Raw genomic sequence first — 16,323 nt, 5'->3', positions numbered from 1 at the left:
ATTCCCACGCCTTATTAAGTCGTGGCCATGCATTAGGATCTCATTCCTACACCTTATTAAGTCATGGCCATGCATTAGGATCTCGTTCCCACGCCTTATTAAGTCGTGGCCACGCATTAGGATCTCATTCCTACACCTTATTAAGCTGTGGCCACGCATTAGGATCTTGTTCCCACACCTTATTAAGCTGTGGCCACGCATTAGGATCTCGTTCCCACGCGGTGTTTGTATTTATATGAGATGTCTCCAGCAGGGCTCATTCCACATTAATAAATCATATGTTATTCACACAGTTATGAAAAGGCGGTGAACTGGCAGAGAAACTGCAGCTATCAGACTTTAAGAGGAAGTTCAGTAAGTCTTTCATCTGATAACGACGCGTCACTGAAGTGTGATGACCCTTTTTATTCATACACCGTGTTCACTGGAACTCTGTATCAAATCGTTTATTTCTGATATTAAAGCAGCAACTGAGCTTTACTATTGTACATCAGACGTAGCGTTCTGACCACCTCCTCGTTTCTACACTCACTGTCCACTTTATCAGCTCCACTGACCGTTCAGTTCCACTCTGTAGTTCTACAGTTACAGACTGTAGTCCATCTGTTTCTCTGATACTCTGTTACCCTGTTCTTCAGTGGTCAGGACCCCCATGGACCCTCACAGAGCAGGTACTGTTTGGGTGGTGGGTCATTCTCAGCGCTGCAGTAACACTGACGTGGTGGTGTGTTAGTGTGTGTTGTGCTGGTACGAGTGGATCAGACACAGCAGTGCTGCTGGAGTTTTTAAACACCTCAGTGTCGCTGCTGGACTGAGAATAGTCCACCAACCAAAAACATCCAGCCAACAGCGTCCTGTGGGCAGCGTCCTGTGACCACTGATGAAGGACTAGAGGATGACCAACACACACTGTGCAGCAGCAGATGAGCTGTCGTCTCTGACTTTACATCTACAAGGTGGACCGACAAGGTAGGAGTGTCTAATAGAGTGGACAGTGAGTGGACACAGTGTTTTAAACTCTTTAAGTACAACTTATACATTTTTTCAGACAAGCCAAAAACATACCATAAAAAGGGCGGTTCTGGGGTCTACCAGCTCTTCCAGGTGGTCGTTAGGAGCCACATTTTCTCAGGAGCTTTTGATCAGTTCTGGAAAACTTTCTTTATTTAAGCAGGTTACTTTAAGCCTAGTCTCAGAAATTTCTCCTCCAAAATGAATAGCTGGTACTTAAATAAATATGTCTATATATAAAAATAATAAATACCGTATATGTGTACGAGTCCAGTTGATGTATCTCTTTAATTGGATTAAACCCTGGAAAGCCAGCAGTGTATCAGCACGCAGGGCATGTGCGTAAAATATGAGCACTTTATCTAATATATCCTTGGCTGGCGGAGCGTAGAGGGCTGGCAAGAAATTCACTCAATACCTCTGACCAGAGAAGCGGGCAGTGCATTCTTCATTTTAATATATTACCTTATTTATTCATACATGGATTCTTCTGGACTGCTGTATTGACCTACACATGGACTTTGGTGGACATCGCTGGAAGGACAATGGGACAAACCAAACCTGCAAACAAAACAGAAACTCGCTGTACAATTTTGAATGAATGAATAACCGACTCTAAATGTAGGTATTGTGATATAAACCGAGTCCGTTCTACAGTTTCTCATTAGACTGAATGAATAACCGACTCTAAATGTAGGTATTGTGATATAAACCGAGTCCGTTCTACAGTTTCTCATTAGACTGAATGAATAACCGACTCTAAATGTAGGTATTGTGATATAAACCGAGTCTGTTCTACAGTTTCTCATTAGGCTGAATGAATAACCGACTCTAAATGTAGGTATTGTGATATAAACCGAGTCCGTTCTACAGTTTCTCATTAGACTGAATGAATAACCGGCTCTAAATGTAGGTATTGTGATATAAACCGAGTCCGTTCTACAGTTTCTCATTAGACTGAATGAATAACCGGCTCTAAATGTAGGTATTGTGATATAAACCGAGTCCGTTCTACAGTTTCTCATTAGACTGAATGAATAACCGACTCTAAATGTAGGTATTGTGATATAAACCGAGTCCGTTCTACAGTTTCTCGTTAGACTGAATGAATAACCGACTCTAAATGTAGGTATTGTGATATAAACCGAGTCTGTTCTACAGTTTCTCATTAGACTGAATGAATAACCGACTCTAAATGTAGGTATTGTGATATAAACCGAGTCCGTTCTACAGTTTCTCATTAGGCTGAATGAATAACCGACTCTAAATGTAGGTATTGTGATATAAACCGAGTCTGTTCTACAGATTCTCATTAGACTGAATGAATAAGCGACTCTAAATGTAGGTATTGTGATATAAACCGAGTCTGTTCTACAGTTTCTCGTTAGACTGAATGAATAACCGACTCTAAATGTAGGTATTGTGATATAAACCGAGTCTGTTCTACAGATTCTCATTAGACTGAATGAATAACCGACTCTAAATGTAGGTATTGTGATATAAACCGAGTCTGTTCTACAGTTTCTCATTAGACTGAATGAATAACCGACTCTAAATGTAGGTATTGTGATATAAACCGAGTCTGTTCTACAGTTTCTCATTAGACTGAATGAATAACCGACTCTAAATGTAGGTATTGTGATATAAACCGAGTCTGTTCTACAGTTTCTCATTAGGCTGAATGAATAACCGGCTCTAAATGTAGGTATTGTGATATAAACCGAGTCCGTTCTACAGTTTCTCATTAGACTGAATGAATAACCGGCTCTAAATGTAGGTATTGTGATATAAACCGAGTCCGTTCTACAGTTTCTCATTAGGCTGAATGAATAACCGACTCTAAATGTAGGTATTGTGATATAAACCGAGTCCGTTCTACAGTTTCTTATTAGACTGAATGAATAACCGACTCTAAATGTAGGTATTGTGATATAAACCGAGTCCGTTCTACAGTTTCTCATTAGGCTGAATGAATAACCGACTCTAAATGTAGGTATTGTGATATAAACCGAGTCCGTTCTACAGTTTCTCATTAGACTGAATGAATAACCGACTCTAAATGTAGGTATTGTGATATAAACCGAGTCCGTTCTACAGTTTCTTGTGTTTAATGGGATTTTTTCCAGCATTCTGTGAAACAACAACAACAGCAGCTATGAAAGACCTTGTAAGTCGGCAGAGTCTCGATAGATCAATTGAACTGTGATCAGTGTCAGGGAAGTTGGACTTTAGGATGGTAAAACTGAAAGATTTCATTCTGAACTGGTCAGTGTGTCTATTGATTGCCTCAGTTTGTGTTTTCATATAGACAGGATGACCATATGGAGCTCATAATCTGCCGATAATGCAATAAATCATTAGTTTTAGCCCTTTTAGCAGAGCCGAGTAAATTCTAATGGGGGTAATAACTGAGCTGATTATCTGGCAACCTCTATTTAACACAAAAACACTCAATAGAACAGCAGCAGAACAGTTAATTCCCAGCAAGGCCGAAATCTGCAAGTTATTTTTAGCTGGAGCTCTGATGTCCTATATACACTCACTCTCACTCAGCTATAGAGCTTCACTCATGGAGCTTTTCCAGCAATAATCACCAAACCACACAGGCCGCTTTTAGAGTTTGGAGAGAGAGCCGTTCACCGGTAATGTTCATTAAACGCTCCACACGACTCCCACTATTGCTCTGTCGCAGCCAGTTAGCCAACAGATTTCTGTAGTTGTTGGAAACTGATTCTGACTTTCATTGTGGATGAAATGTTATCAGGAAGCTACAATGAGATGTCCACGCACTGGCCACTTTATTAGAAACACCTTGCTCACTGGCCACTTTATTAGAAACACCTTGCGTCCACGCACTGGCCACTTTATTAGAAACACCTTGCGTCCACGCACTGGCCACTTTATTAGAAACACCTTGCGTCCACGCACTGGCCACTTTATTAGAAACACCTTGCTCACTGGCCACTTTATTAGAAACACCTGCCTTAGCATCTTTTGATGCTATTACCGACTCGCCTTTCATCTGTGGTTGGTTTCTGACCTGGATATTTCTGAGTATTGGACCACTCTCAGCCTACAACTGAGGTGTTTCTAATAAAGTGACCAGTAGAAGCACAAGGTCAGTGTTTCTACTACAGTGGCCAGTGAGTGGAAACACAAGGTCAGTGTTTCTAATAAAGTGGCCAGTGAGTGGAAGCACAAGGTCAGTGTTTCTAATAAAGTGGCCAGTGAGTGGAAGCACAAGGTGGGTGTTTCTAATAAAGTGGCCAGTTAGTGGAAGCACAAGGTGGGTGTTTCTAATAAAGTGGCCAGTGAGTGGAAGCACAAGGTGGGTGTTTCTAATAAAGTGGCCAGTTAGTGGAAGCACAAGGTCAGTGTTTCTAATAAAGTGGCCAGTGAGTGGAAGCACAAGGTCAGTGTTTCTAATAAAGTGGCCAGTGAGTGGAAGCACAAGGTCAGTGTTTCTAATAAAGTGGCCAGAGAGTGGAAGCACAAGGTCAGTGTTTCTAATAAAGTGGCCAGTTACTGGAAGCCCAAGCTGAGTGTTTCTGTTAAAGTGGCCAGTGAGTGTGTCCAGGCTTAACCTGTCCAGGTAAACGGTTTGAGGTGAGTTTCTCCTGGGCGATGAGCTGCGCCGCTATGAGAGCCACCGATTGTCCTGATCTACGGTAAATGTGCCGGAGCTGATCAGGGCGGCTGACGTAGCCAAAAACGGCTGTTGTGCGTTAATGCTTAAAATAGGTTTACAAATAATATATATAATCTCTAATAAACATACTGGTCTATAATACAATGCAATAAACACACGCACGCACACACACTTATATATTTGGATGAATAGATGTGATGCACCGCGTGACGTCACGCATTAAAGTGCCGCTTCAGTACAACCTCACCTTCTCACACACACACACACACACACACACAGGCGCTCCCCGGGGTTTTAAAAATACACTCTCGCACGCGTGCACGCGCTCTCGCCTGATTGGCGGAGTCATGGTCAGGTGGGCGGGGTTTATCTATATTTTCAACCCCCCTCCATCCCTCGCTCTCTCTCTCCGCTCTGACGTCACCGCAGTCCATTACGCGAGTCTCCGTGCGCGCCACCTGGTGAGTGAGTGTGTGTGTGTGTGTGTGTGAGTGTGTGTGTGTGGTAGAGCGAAAGAGCGAGAGTGCCGCGCGCGCTCCTGCTCATGACTCAAAAGTAGCAGAGACTCTTCATCCCCTGGCTCTCTCTCTCTCTCCCTCTCTCTATCTCTCTCTGCCTCTCTTTCCCTCTCTCCCTCTCTTTCTTTCTCTTTTTCCTCTCTCTCTCCTTCTCTCTCTCCGGGAATGAGAAGCGATGGCCGCGTGCGGCAGCGAGGAGAAAACCTACCGGCGTTTCCTGGAGCTTTTCTTGCGGGAGATGAGGCCTCCGCTGCCCGAGGACGGCCCTCTTCCCACCCGGCCCTTATCGGACTCTGTGGCGGAGGATGAAGTGGAGGGAGAGACCCTGGACCTGTGCCTGCAGCACCTCTGCAAATAGTTGAGTAACGATCAGCTTTCTTTTTGGTTTGGGGTGGGGGGGAGCTGGTTAATTAACTTAATTAACGCAATTAAACAGCGCATTATAAGTGGCATTCAGGCACAGCAGCGGTACAACAGGGTCTCGCGTGCGTGTGTTTTCACTCTCTCCTCCAGCACAAGTGAACTAGGCAGGTGACATTCAGGCCAAAGATGCGTTCATCGGTACTACAAGGCATGATGGGTGAACCCAGGAGGGGGCATCTGGGTTAAAACCCACCTCTCCAATATGCTTCTGTCCTCAGGAGTGTAGAGAGAATTAACACCCATCCTAACAGCTTAGCACCAGTACCGGTATGTGACACTCAGGCAATCAAAACAGATCAATAATAATATTAATAATCATCATCATCATCTTCAAAATCATGTGCACTCACTTTGCTTGTTCGGAACTCTCCGTTCCACCTTAAGTGGCGTAGGAGGCACATTCTGTCTGCTCAACTGTAATCTTGTGCGCTTCACTTTTCGAATTCTCCGTTCCACCTTAAATGGCGCAGCAGTTGCATTCTGGCGCCTGGCGCCAGAATGCAACTGCTGCGCCATTTAAGGTGGAACGGAGAATTCGAACAAGCAGCCAAATCCAGCCTCCTCTTTTCGGCTGAATGTGCACCCACTCGTATAAACGATGCCCCTACGCTTCGTGCATGCTCCGCCATTTAAGGTGGAACGGATAATTCCAACAACCCCAGCTTCGTCTTTTCGCGCCGACGTGGATGGAAAACATGCTGAAACATGCCCCCGGGGGTAAATCCCCATCTTTTGCGTCACCGTTGTGATGAAGGTCGGTGGTCTTCCTCACCCCCCCCCCCCCCCCCCCACCACCACCACCTCTCCATTCACTTATTCATTCATTCATTCATTCACTGGGAGGACACGGCTGCGGTCAGAGTCGTGCAGTGTGGCTGATGTGTGTCTGTCAGGGTGATGAGTGAAGGCGAGAGACGGTCTTTATTCCTTTTATTAGTCATGCATATTGGCGGTTACCTTCTGTATTCCTTCGCCATTGCTGTCTGCGAAGACGCGCTCGGGGGATATGCGGTGTTTTTTTCCCCTCTCCCCACCCGTTTTCCGTCAAGCCACGCCCCTCCCGCGCCGTGATTGGCCACATCGTAGTCCTATTTATAGATCTGCGCGTCAATACGCGCGCATAAGAAGGAGCTTATGCGTCTGATATGCATAGAAATGTGAGATATGTTTATATACGAGCGAGGAAAAATGAAGCTGTTGGATTTTGTGAATTTTAACGCAGGGAGGCGGGGCTTGCTTATGGAATATAAATACCAGCCAATGGAAGCCGGAGAGGCGAGATTTGCAGCCAATCAGAGCGCAAGAGGCCGCGTTTGCCGCAATACGGGTGGGGAAAAGAAAAGCGCTTGGGCTCGTTTTTAAAGCATTATATCGCGATAAACTGATTGCTGCGCGAGATGTGAGGGTGCGTTTAATAAAAACGTCACTCCAGTTTCTAAAATTAGCCAGAACCTCGTGGAACTCGTGGTCAGAGCAGGAAAGGCGTGAAACAGGCCTGGACGTGTGCTGCCCATGTGCTGCGTCTAATGCCAGCCTTATTATTCAGTTATTAATCCTAAAGCACGTTGTTCAGCAGCTACTATGAAATATTCATCGACTAGTATGAAGGTGGTGCCGCTGTGAGGGCGAGGAACGGCAGCCTTGGGCCGCCTGCGGTTCTCCTTCCAGAAGCAGGTGGTTCCTGAAAGCGTTCTCCGTTTCAGTTCATATTGATCAGTTATTTCATACTGTGGGAAGATGGTTCTTCAAAAAAGGTGGTTCTTTAGTAATGAGTTCTACATAGAGCCACATGCTTGAATGGCTCTCAGTATGGTGAACTGGTTTGTTGCTGAATGAAACCCTGAGTTACTCTGAGCAGCGCAGTGATGATCAGGACCTTGAAGGCTGATCAGGAGGTTTTTGAAGGTGCTGCTGATGTTGCAGCTGTAGGGCTCGGGTCAGATGCAGCAGAGGAAACAACGTGATCACTGTCCAACGTCCCTTAGAGACTGTAGGAATCACAGAGGCTCTTCAAGGGTTTTTTTGAGAAAGGTGGTGGTTCTGTTTAGAACCTTGCGTTCGACGTAGGACCATTTGTGTGCCTACATGGTTCTTTGCGTGGTTAAATGGTTGTTCAGATTCATGGAGAAGGTGCTGTGTATAGCGCCGAAACGGGTTCGAGCTCGGCGTGGTAACAATAGAATAGGAACCGTTTTTGGTTCCATATAGAAGATTCAGAACGATCTCTGGACAGATCCATTCCCATTGCTAAAGAACCGTCTTTGGGACTGCGCTAAAGCTCTGCCCTGTGCTGCTGTGGTCGAGCTGATCCTTCTGGACAGTGATCTGAACCTTCAGCTCGGTCAGTCTTCGTGCTCTGGACTCCACAAAGGAGGTATTATTCTCTCTGTTTGTGTTTCATTCAAATATCCTCCGCCTACGCTCCAGCTCCACCCCCCCACTCCGTCTATACTGCCCCGCACTCATTTGTGCGCAGGTTATACATGTAACTGAATATATATTACACGTTACCGAACGCATGTCAGGGTTTATAGGCCTTTACTAATAGGTTATTACTCAGAGTGGTCCAAATAAGATGTAATATTATTGTTTATTGCTGCTATTGGTAATTATTAGGGGTTTGTTTGAATTGATTAAAGTCCATAATTGGAGCATTCACTAAACTCTGTGCTCAATTTTTGGCCATAACATTTTTACGCTATTTACAAATTTTTGTGTTTTTAAAAAACACAAAGAAAAGTGTGTAAATTGTATATTTGTGTGTTCAGCTAGTCTTTCAACTCGTGGCCAGTTTTTCACTAACCCTTGTGGAAAGCCTCCCAGAAGAATTGAAGCTGTTGTAGCTGCAAAGGGTGGGCCGACATCATATTAAACCCTATGGATTGAGAATGAGACGTCACACAAGTTCATGTGCGTGTGAAGCCAGACGAGCGAATACTTTTGGAAATGTAGTGTATTTGCCTCTGTGCTGTATGTAAGCTGGTGTCTTTGGTTACATGTCATCTGGACTCAATCAGCCTTTCTGCTCTGTCTCATTTACTTTTTTACAGCTGTATTTACAAGCTGATGTTTAGGGATGTGTGACTGTAATCAGACATTAATCAGATTAACATCAACAGTTGGCTGATTTGTTTTTGTTTCATGGTGTAAATAACGGGGACCAGCACACACATACGCTATATTTGAATTATGTTGCTACTCCTTTTTCTATAAAACAGCCTCTAATGTAAAGAATTAAAAATACTAGCTTGACCCGTTTTTAGCTACGTTCACATTCCAAGCCTCGTCGTTCAGATCCGGCCTCTCTGACTCGACGGTTCACCCTCGTTTAGGTCAGTGACTCAGATCGGTCATTAATGTGATGAACCGGCTCCTGAACTGACCCTCATGAGCTCCTCCTACTCAGTGACGTCACGTGACTGAATCACTGCATCATCAGCACAAACTAACGAGCAGAACGAGCTTCTCTGAGAAGATCATTAACTCTGATCAGCTCTCAGCTTCGTTATTAGAGCCAGACGGAGGAGAAAAAGGTGAGATGAGCTGCTTTTCCACCGTTTACAGGCTTTTAAAGTCTGTTCGGCGCTGTTGCCGTGGTAACACTGAATGACATGAATTCCGATCTGAGGGTCACATTAAGGTCACATGGTCACGACTCGGATACGCATCCCATCTAGGACCACATATGAAAGCGGCTCAGGTCGGATTTGAGAAGATCAGATTTGTGTCCACACAGACCGGAAAACACCGGATCGGAGTCACATCAGGGCAGGAAATCGGATTTGAGCCACTGCAGCCTGGAAATGTGAACGGAGCCTTAGCAATAAAGTAAATAATGTTTAAGCTGCACTATGTATGTTTAGGGGATTTGGAGCCCTCTCTGGTGGAAATGTGTAATCGCATGCAGAACGTCTTTTAGTGTGGGTTGTGGTTTGTCTCTAAATCTGCTGATTGAGTCTAAACTTGGAGAAGGACGCCTTTTCCGATGATGTGATTTATTATTATTATTATTATTATTATTATCAGCACATCTTCATCAGTATGATGTTGATTCTGAGATCATTTGAGGCCGAAATATTGCGCCAGACCTTCTTTTTGATTCTGTGTGTGGTGTTAATACGTAAAGACGTACGACGTGGTGGGAAAAACTCACCTCTGACTTTTAAATGATGATTTCAGGCTTTACAGGCGACTCGCAGCAGCCTGTTTATATTCTCCTCACTCAGTAAACCACTCCTCACTGTTTTATGAAGAAATAACGTACATGGTGATGCTTCAGTACATAAAATATCCAGTTCAGATTAAACAAATGAATCTGAGAATATGTGCATCATCCTCCTCTGTCAGTTCGTCTGTATTACTGTATGCAGCGCAACACTCTGTATGTAAACTGGTGCTTTGGTTACGTAATCCTCATCTGCGCCCCATCAGGCCTTCTGTGTCGCCTCGTTTACATGAAGTGACCAGTGTTGCCTCGTCAGAGGGCGGCTTTTCACAGCTGTGATCTGTTGTGATCTATGAACATTCGCACGTAATTAAATGGTTAAGATGTCATTTCGAGCGGTTTGGTGTGAAACGCTCTGTTCTAGAGTCAGAACTGTTCACAGTGGTGGTGATAGGAACCAGACGTCCACCAATCCATTCATGGTGGAGAGATATGTCCTGACGTCAAAGGACAAATATCCACCTACAGCATTCGTCTGGTTTTATATGTATCTTCATAGACGTAAACGTGATTTTTGTCACTGTCCCTTTAAGACTGATATATGTAACTGAGCTTTGCACTGATTGGCTCCCTCATTCAAAAAGAAGTCCATTCCGAAACACTCCTTTTAACTTGGGTGTGAGTGGGCGGGGCTGAACAGCTGTAGGCTGGATAGGTGGATATATGTAAATTAGTTAATTTTGTGATGTCATGGAAGCAACTAAATCAAAACATGCCAGCTTAGTTTCCATATCGTCTCTGTCCAAAACACCCAGACGTCTCGATTTTTAGCGATTTTTCATTTTGTGAATAATTTGAGCTCTGAATCTTTTCTTTACGTCGTGTGACGTTTCCGTGATGATTGGACCAACGAAAATGCTCCAAAATTGCTTTGCCTTAAATCTCTTTACATTAACTTACATTATAAGTAAAGAGTGTTTTTGGCCTCTCCTGTAAAGTGACCATTTTGTAGATGCTGGTTTTTCTTTGGCCAGTGACGGACTGTAGTGACCGCCACTGTAGCAGTGTTTACATGCTTATATTTACAGAAAATGACAAAAAATTGGGTTTTGCTACATATGAGCTCTTTAAAACTGGGCCTCGTGGTTGTAGATCTGGGATTTAGACCCAGAAATCTGGTGGCGTTTTCCTCCAAACTGCTCCTCGTTCTTTTCACGGCTGAAGCTCCGGCTCTGCGCTCGGTGATTTAGCTGAACGTGTGATTATTTTGTCTCTGGGTTGAAGATCTAATAATAGAGCAGGCAGAGAGGTGGAGATCCCCTTTGTTCCTCAGCCGCCGGAGCGGCAGGACAGCCGGCTGTGTGTGTGTGTGTGTGTGTGTGTGTGTGTGTGTGTGTGTGTGTGTGTGTGGGAGAAGGCAGTGAGTTCTGGAATATGTGAGATGGTTGTCTGTACATGTTTTATAAGGCTTATGATGAGGCGTCAGAATTTTTTCTGTGTTTGTGTGTGTAGGTGTGTGTGTGTGTGTGTGTATCTGTGTGTATGTGTGTGTGTATGTGTGAGTGACTGTGTTATACTGTATATACGCAGTGATATATACCGTATCAGCGCTGTTATACTGTATATACGCCGTGATATATACCGTATCAGCGCTGTTATACTGTATATACGCCGTGATATATACCATATCAGCTGTGTTATACTGTATATACGCCGTGATATATACCATATCAGCTGTGTTATACTGTATATACGCAGTGATATATACCGTATCAGCTGTGTTATACTGTATATACGCCGTGATATATACCGTATCAGCTGTGTTATACTGTATATACGTAGTGATATATACCGTATCAGCTGTGTTATACTGTATATACGCCGTGATATATACCGTATCAGCGCTGTTATACTGTATATACGCCGTGATATATACCATATCATCTGTGTTATACTGTATATACGCCGTGATATATACCGTATCATCTGTGTTATACTGTATATACGCCGTGATATATACCGTATCAGCTGTGTTATACTGTATATACGCCGTGATATATACCATATCAGCTGTGTTATACTGTATATACGCCGTGATATATACCATATCATCTGTGTTATACTGTATATACGCCGTGATATATACCGTATCATCTGTGTTATACTGTATATACGCCGTGATATATACCGTATCATCTGTGTTATACTGTATATACGCAGTGATATATACCGTATCAGCGCTGTTATACTGTATATACGCCGTGATATATACCGTATCAGCGCTGTTATACTGTATATACGCCGTGATATATACCATATCATCTGTGTTATACTGTATATACGCCGTGATATATACCGTATCAGCTGTGTTATACTGTATATACGCCGTGATATATACCGTATCATCTGTGTTATACTGTATATACGCAGTGATATATACCGTATCAGCGCTGTTATACTGTATATACGCCGTGATATATACCGTATCAGCGCTGTTATACTGTATATACGCCGTGATATATACCATATCATCTGTGTTATACTGTATATACGCCGTGATATATACCGTATCAGCTGTGTTATACTGTATATACGCCGTGATATATACCGTATCATCTGTGTTATACTGTATATACGCAGTGATATATACCGTATCAGCTGTGTTATACTGTATATACGCCGTGATATATACCGTATCAGCTGTGTTATACTGTATATACGCAGTGATATATACCGTATCAGCTGTGTTATACTGTATATACGCAGTGATATATACCGTATCAGCTGTGTTATACTGTATATACGCCGTGATATATACCATATCAGCTGTGTTATACTGTATATACGCCGTGATATATACCATATCAGCTGTGTTATACTGTATATACGCCGTGATATATACCATATCATCTGTGTTATACTGTATATACGCAGTGATATATACCGTATCAGCTGTGTTATACTGTATATACACCGTGATATATACCGTATCAGCTGTGTTATACTGTATATACGCAGTGATATATACCGTATCAGCTGTGTTATACTGTATATACGCCGTGATATATACCGTATCAGCGCTGTTATACTGTATATACGCCGTGATATATACCATATCATCTGTGTTATACTGTATATACGCCGTGATATATACCGTATCAGCGCTGTTATACTGTATATACGCCGTGATATATACCATATCATCTGTGTTATACTGTATATACGCCGTGATATATACCGTATCAGCTGTGTTATACTGTATATACGCCGTGATATATACCGTATCAGCTGTGTTATACTGTATATACGCCGTGATATATACCGTATCATCTGTGTTATACTGTATATACGCAGTGATATATACCGTATCAGCTGTGTTATACTGTATATACGCCGTGATATATACCGTATCAGCTGTGTTATACTGTATATACGCAGTGATATATACCGTATCAGCTGTGTTATACTGTATATACGCCGTGATATATACCGTATCAGCTGTGTTATACTGTATATACGCCGTGATATATACCGTATCATCTGTGTTATACTGTATATACGCCGTGATATATACCGTATTAGCTGTGTTATACTGTATATACGCCGTGATATATACCGTATCATCTGTGTTATACTGTATATACGCCGTGATATATACCATATCAGCTGTGTTATACTGTATATACGCAGTGATATATACCGTATCAGCTGTTATACTGTATATACGCAGTGATATATACCATATCATCTGTGTTATACTGTATATACGCCGTGATATATACCGTATCAGCTGTGTTATACTGTATATACGCCGTGATATATACCATATCATCTGTGTTATACTGTATATACGCCGTGATATATACCGTATCAGCTGTGTTATACTGTATATACGCCGTGATATATACTGTATTAGCAGTAATGTGTTCATTATTAGATGTATTGTACATCGTATAACTGGTAATGTAAATACATTTAAGTATCTATCTATCAAGCCCACGTTTCAGGACTCTAAGTGTTCTCAGTACTGTGTGCTGATTGTCACTGGTGATGAGGATGCAGTGCCGGTATTGTGATGATCGCAGTGTATTGAAAATGTCCTGGGTGAAAACACATCTGGGCTGTTGTGGGACGTTAGCAGCAGACGAGGAAGCGTCCTGCCGGGATTCAGGAGGTTCCTTCCTGCCCCCGCTGAGACCATGGGGCGTCCTGACAGACAGTAATTGAGAGAGGAAAGCTCTGCTAAACCTCATTACAGCCCCCGTCTGCAGCAGCTGTAATGCGCAGCTCGCAGCTCCGTCGTGTCCTGATAGAGTCAGTGACAGGGGAAATAGCTGCGAGGGGGAAGTATTTGCATGTTGCACCAATCGCCCACTCACTCGCTCGCCCGCTGGCTGCGTGGGAGGTGTTTCTGATCAGGACTCAGCACCGTTTTTGCCTCATAGTGATGATGGTTGGATTTCGCCCCACGATTCTGGTCCCAGATCAGCGTGAAGGTCTGAAGGCCAGCGAGGACTCGGACATTAGGGAACAGGGAGTGATTGTGCCAGCCGTCGCCTTGGGCTAAACCGCCGCGGGCGAACGAGGTGAAGCGGCCGATTCGTTACGCCAGGCTCAGCTGTACAGCCACGGCGTCCTGAGCAGACGAGTCCTCAGTGAGCTGCACTTATAGACTGTAAAAGATTAAAGATTCATGTTCGGGCTGCTCTAAAATTGGAGATGAGTGAATTTTGAATTATAATTTAACGGAACAAGAATCAACTTATTATTTGATCATTGAAATACCTCAAAGTTTTAAGGCAGTCTGACTTTTTAAATTAAAGCCCCACATTTTTTGGTGTAGATCTGTAAAAACAAGCTTGTAACTTATGAAACTATTCTATTTAATCTATTTCTTCCTCTGCTTACCTGTAGGGATGGGCGATATGGCCAAGATATAATATCATGATAACTGAAAACATTTTCACACTATATGCATCAATATATTTACATTTTCTTGGGTTTGATTTGTTGGAACTGACAGGAAAAACAAAACCTTACACCATTAAAAATATTATCATTAATATATGTATAACCATCTCTTATTGCCTATTAAACGGGAGTAATTATGTTGTGTTTGTGATGAAAAATCCCTGCTGGAAAAAAAGAGCGTTAGGATTAAGACCTGTTGGTTTTGTTCTCTATTAGGAATTGCCTTAATGATTACCATTAGAGACCACTAGTTTCCTGTAGGACACCTTTAGATCCTATTAGGAAATCATCAAAAGCATCTAGAATCAGTCCCAGAACTCCAGTAAAACCATTAGAATTCTTTACACTGTGGCATCAACCCATCAGTCTACCGCTGGAGACTACTGGACTCCACCAGGAAACAAGTTAATGGGTATTGTGACATTATTTATCACGATAACGATAAAATATCGGCACGGTGGCGTGGTGGGTAGCGCTGTCGCCTCACAGCAAGGAGGGCCTGGGTTCGATTCCCCGGCCGGGCGCCAGGGTCCTCTCTGTGTGGAGTTTGCATGTTCTCCCCGTGTCTGCGTGGGTTTCCTCCGGGTTCTCCGGTTTCCTCCCACAGTCCAAAAAGACATGCAGTTAGGCCATTTGTGTAAAAATGATCAAATTGTAAGTCGCTCTGGATAAGAGCGTCAGCCAAATGCCTATAATGTAATATCACGTTGCCCATCGTCAGCCAAGTGTGCTTTTTGCTTAGCTATGATACTAATGTAACTGTAACACCGGGGAGCGATGATGAGGCGGACGCGTACGCTGAGAGAAGCGAGATTTATTAGGGGCAAATCCATAATCAGGGTCTAAACAGGCCAGGATCAAAGAGCCAACACGGAGAGATGGAGGGACAGACGTAACGAAAAGGAAAACAGACTAAACACGCAACTGAGACCAGAAGAACAAACACCGAACAAACACCATACAAAGACCAGTAACCTAACAGGGGAAAACTCAGGGCTTAAATACAGGAACAGGTAACAAGACACAGGTGAAAACAATCAAGGGCGGAGTCTAGAAACAAGGGGGGAGAACAGGGAAGAATCAAAACAAGGAAGCACATGGACAAGACCAAAAGGTAAACACAAGCTCATGGAGGACTGGGAGGGGCCAGTCGTGACAGTAACGCGTAATGGAAGCTAAGACCTGCAGAAGTTTGAACGCGCTACAGGGAACAAAACTGAAGTAATGCATTTCTTTTTTTTTTTAATTTCAGTGCACAACGTTGGTTTATTTGCCGAGTTCAACATATTGGGGGTAAAATGAAAGAAATAAAACGCGCCATACATTTTACACACATTTAGTATTTCCTCCCGCAGCACGTTAAATTTAGCAACTGAAAACAGCAGATATGGAGCGTTCTGAGCTGAAGAAGACGAGAATTCCCTGTAGTCACTTAATCAGGTCATTTGACCGGGGAGCTCAGACTTTTGCACACGACTGTATATCCACTAGCATTGTGCCTATATCACCTCAACCCATGTCAAGAACTCAAAAATGGACAAAACCGAGGTGGCTGGCTGCTGCTGCTTTAAGCTGTGCTGACACAC

General features: G+C 43.3%; 1 protein-coding gene and 1 long non-coding RNA gene across 2 annotated transcripts in view; one reads left to right on the top strand and one right to left on the bottom strand.

The window, feature by feature from the left end:
* Positions 1-1,446: 1,446 nt before the first annotated feature.
* On the bottom strand, positions 1,447-6,731 carry LOC119265989. Its single transcript, XR_005131800.1, has 3 exons — positions 6,559-6,731; positions 5,387-5,526; positions 1,447-1,572 (listed from the first exon to the last, which is right to left on the bottom strand). It is a non-coding gene; the product is annotated as an uncharacterized LOC119265989 (long non-coding RNA).
* ppm1e (protein phosphatase, Mg2+/Mn2+ dependent, 1E) overlaps positions 5,150-16,323 on the top strand; it is an 85,654-nt gene continuing 74,480 nt past the window's right edge. The window contains exon 1 of the mRNA XM_037547210.1: positions 5,150-5,535. Coding sequence (XP_037403107.1) covers positions 5,354-5,535 — 182 coding nt within the window. The 5' untranslated portion in view covers positions 5,150-5,353. The remainder of the gene's footprint in view (positions 5,536-16,323) is intronic.

Source organism: Pygocentrus nattereri, chromosome 18, assembly GCF_015220715.1.
Source record: "Pygocentrus nattereri isolate fPygNat1 chromosome 18, fPygNat1.pri, whole genome shotgun sequence".
Lineage (NCBI taxonomy): Eukaryota > Metazoa > Chordata > Actinopteri > Characiformes > Serrasalmidae > Pygocentrus > Pygocentrus nattereri.
Note: the sequence above shows the minus strand (reverse complement) of the source record. Positions and strands in the feature narration are given on the sequence as shown.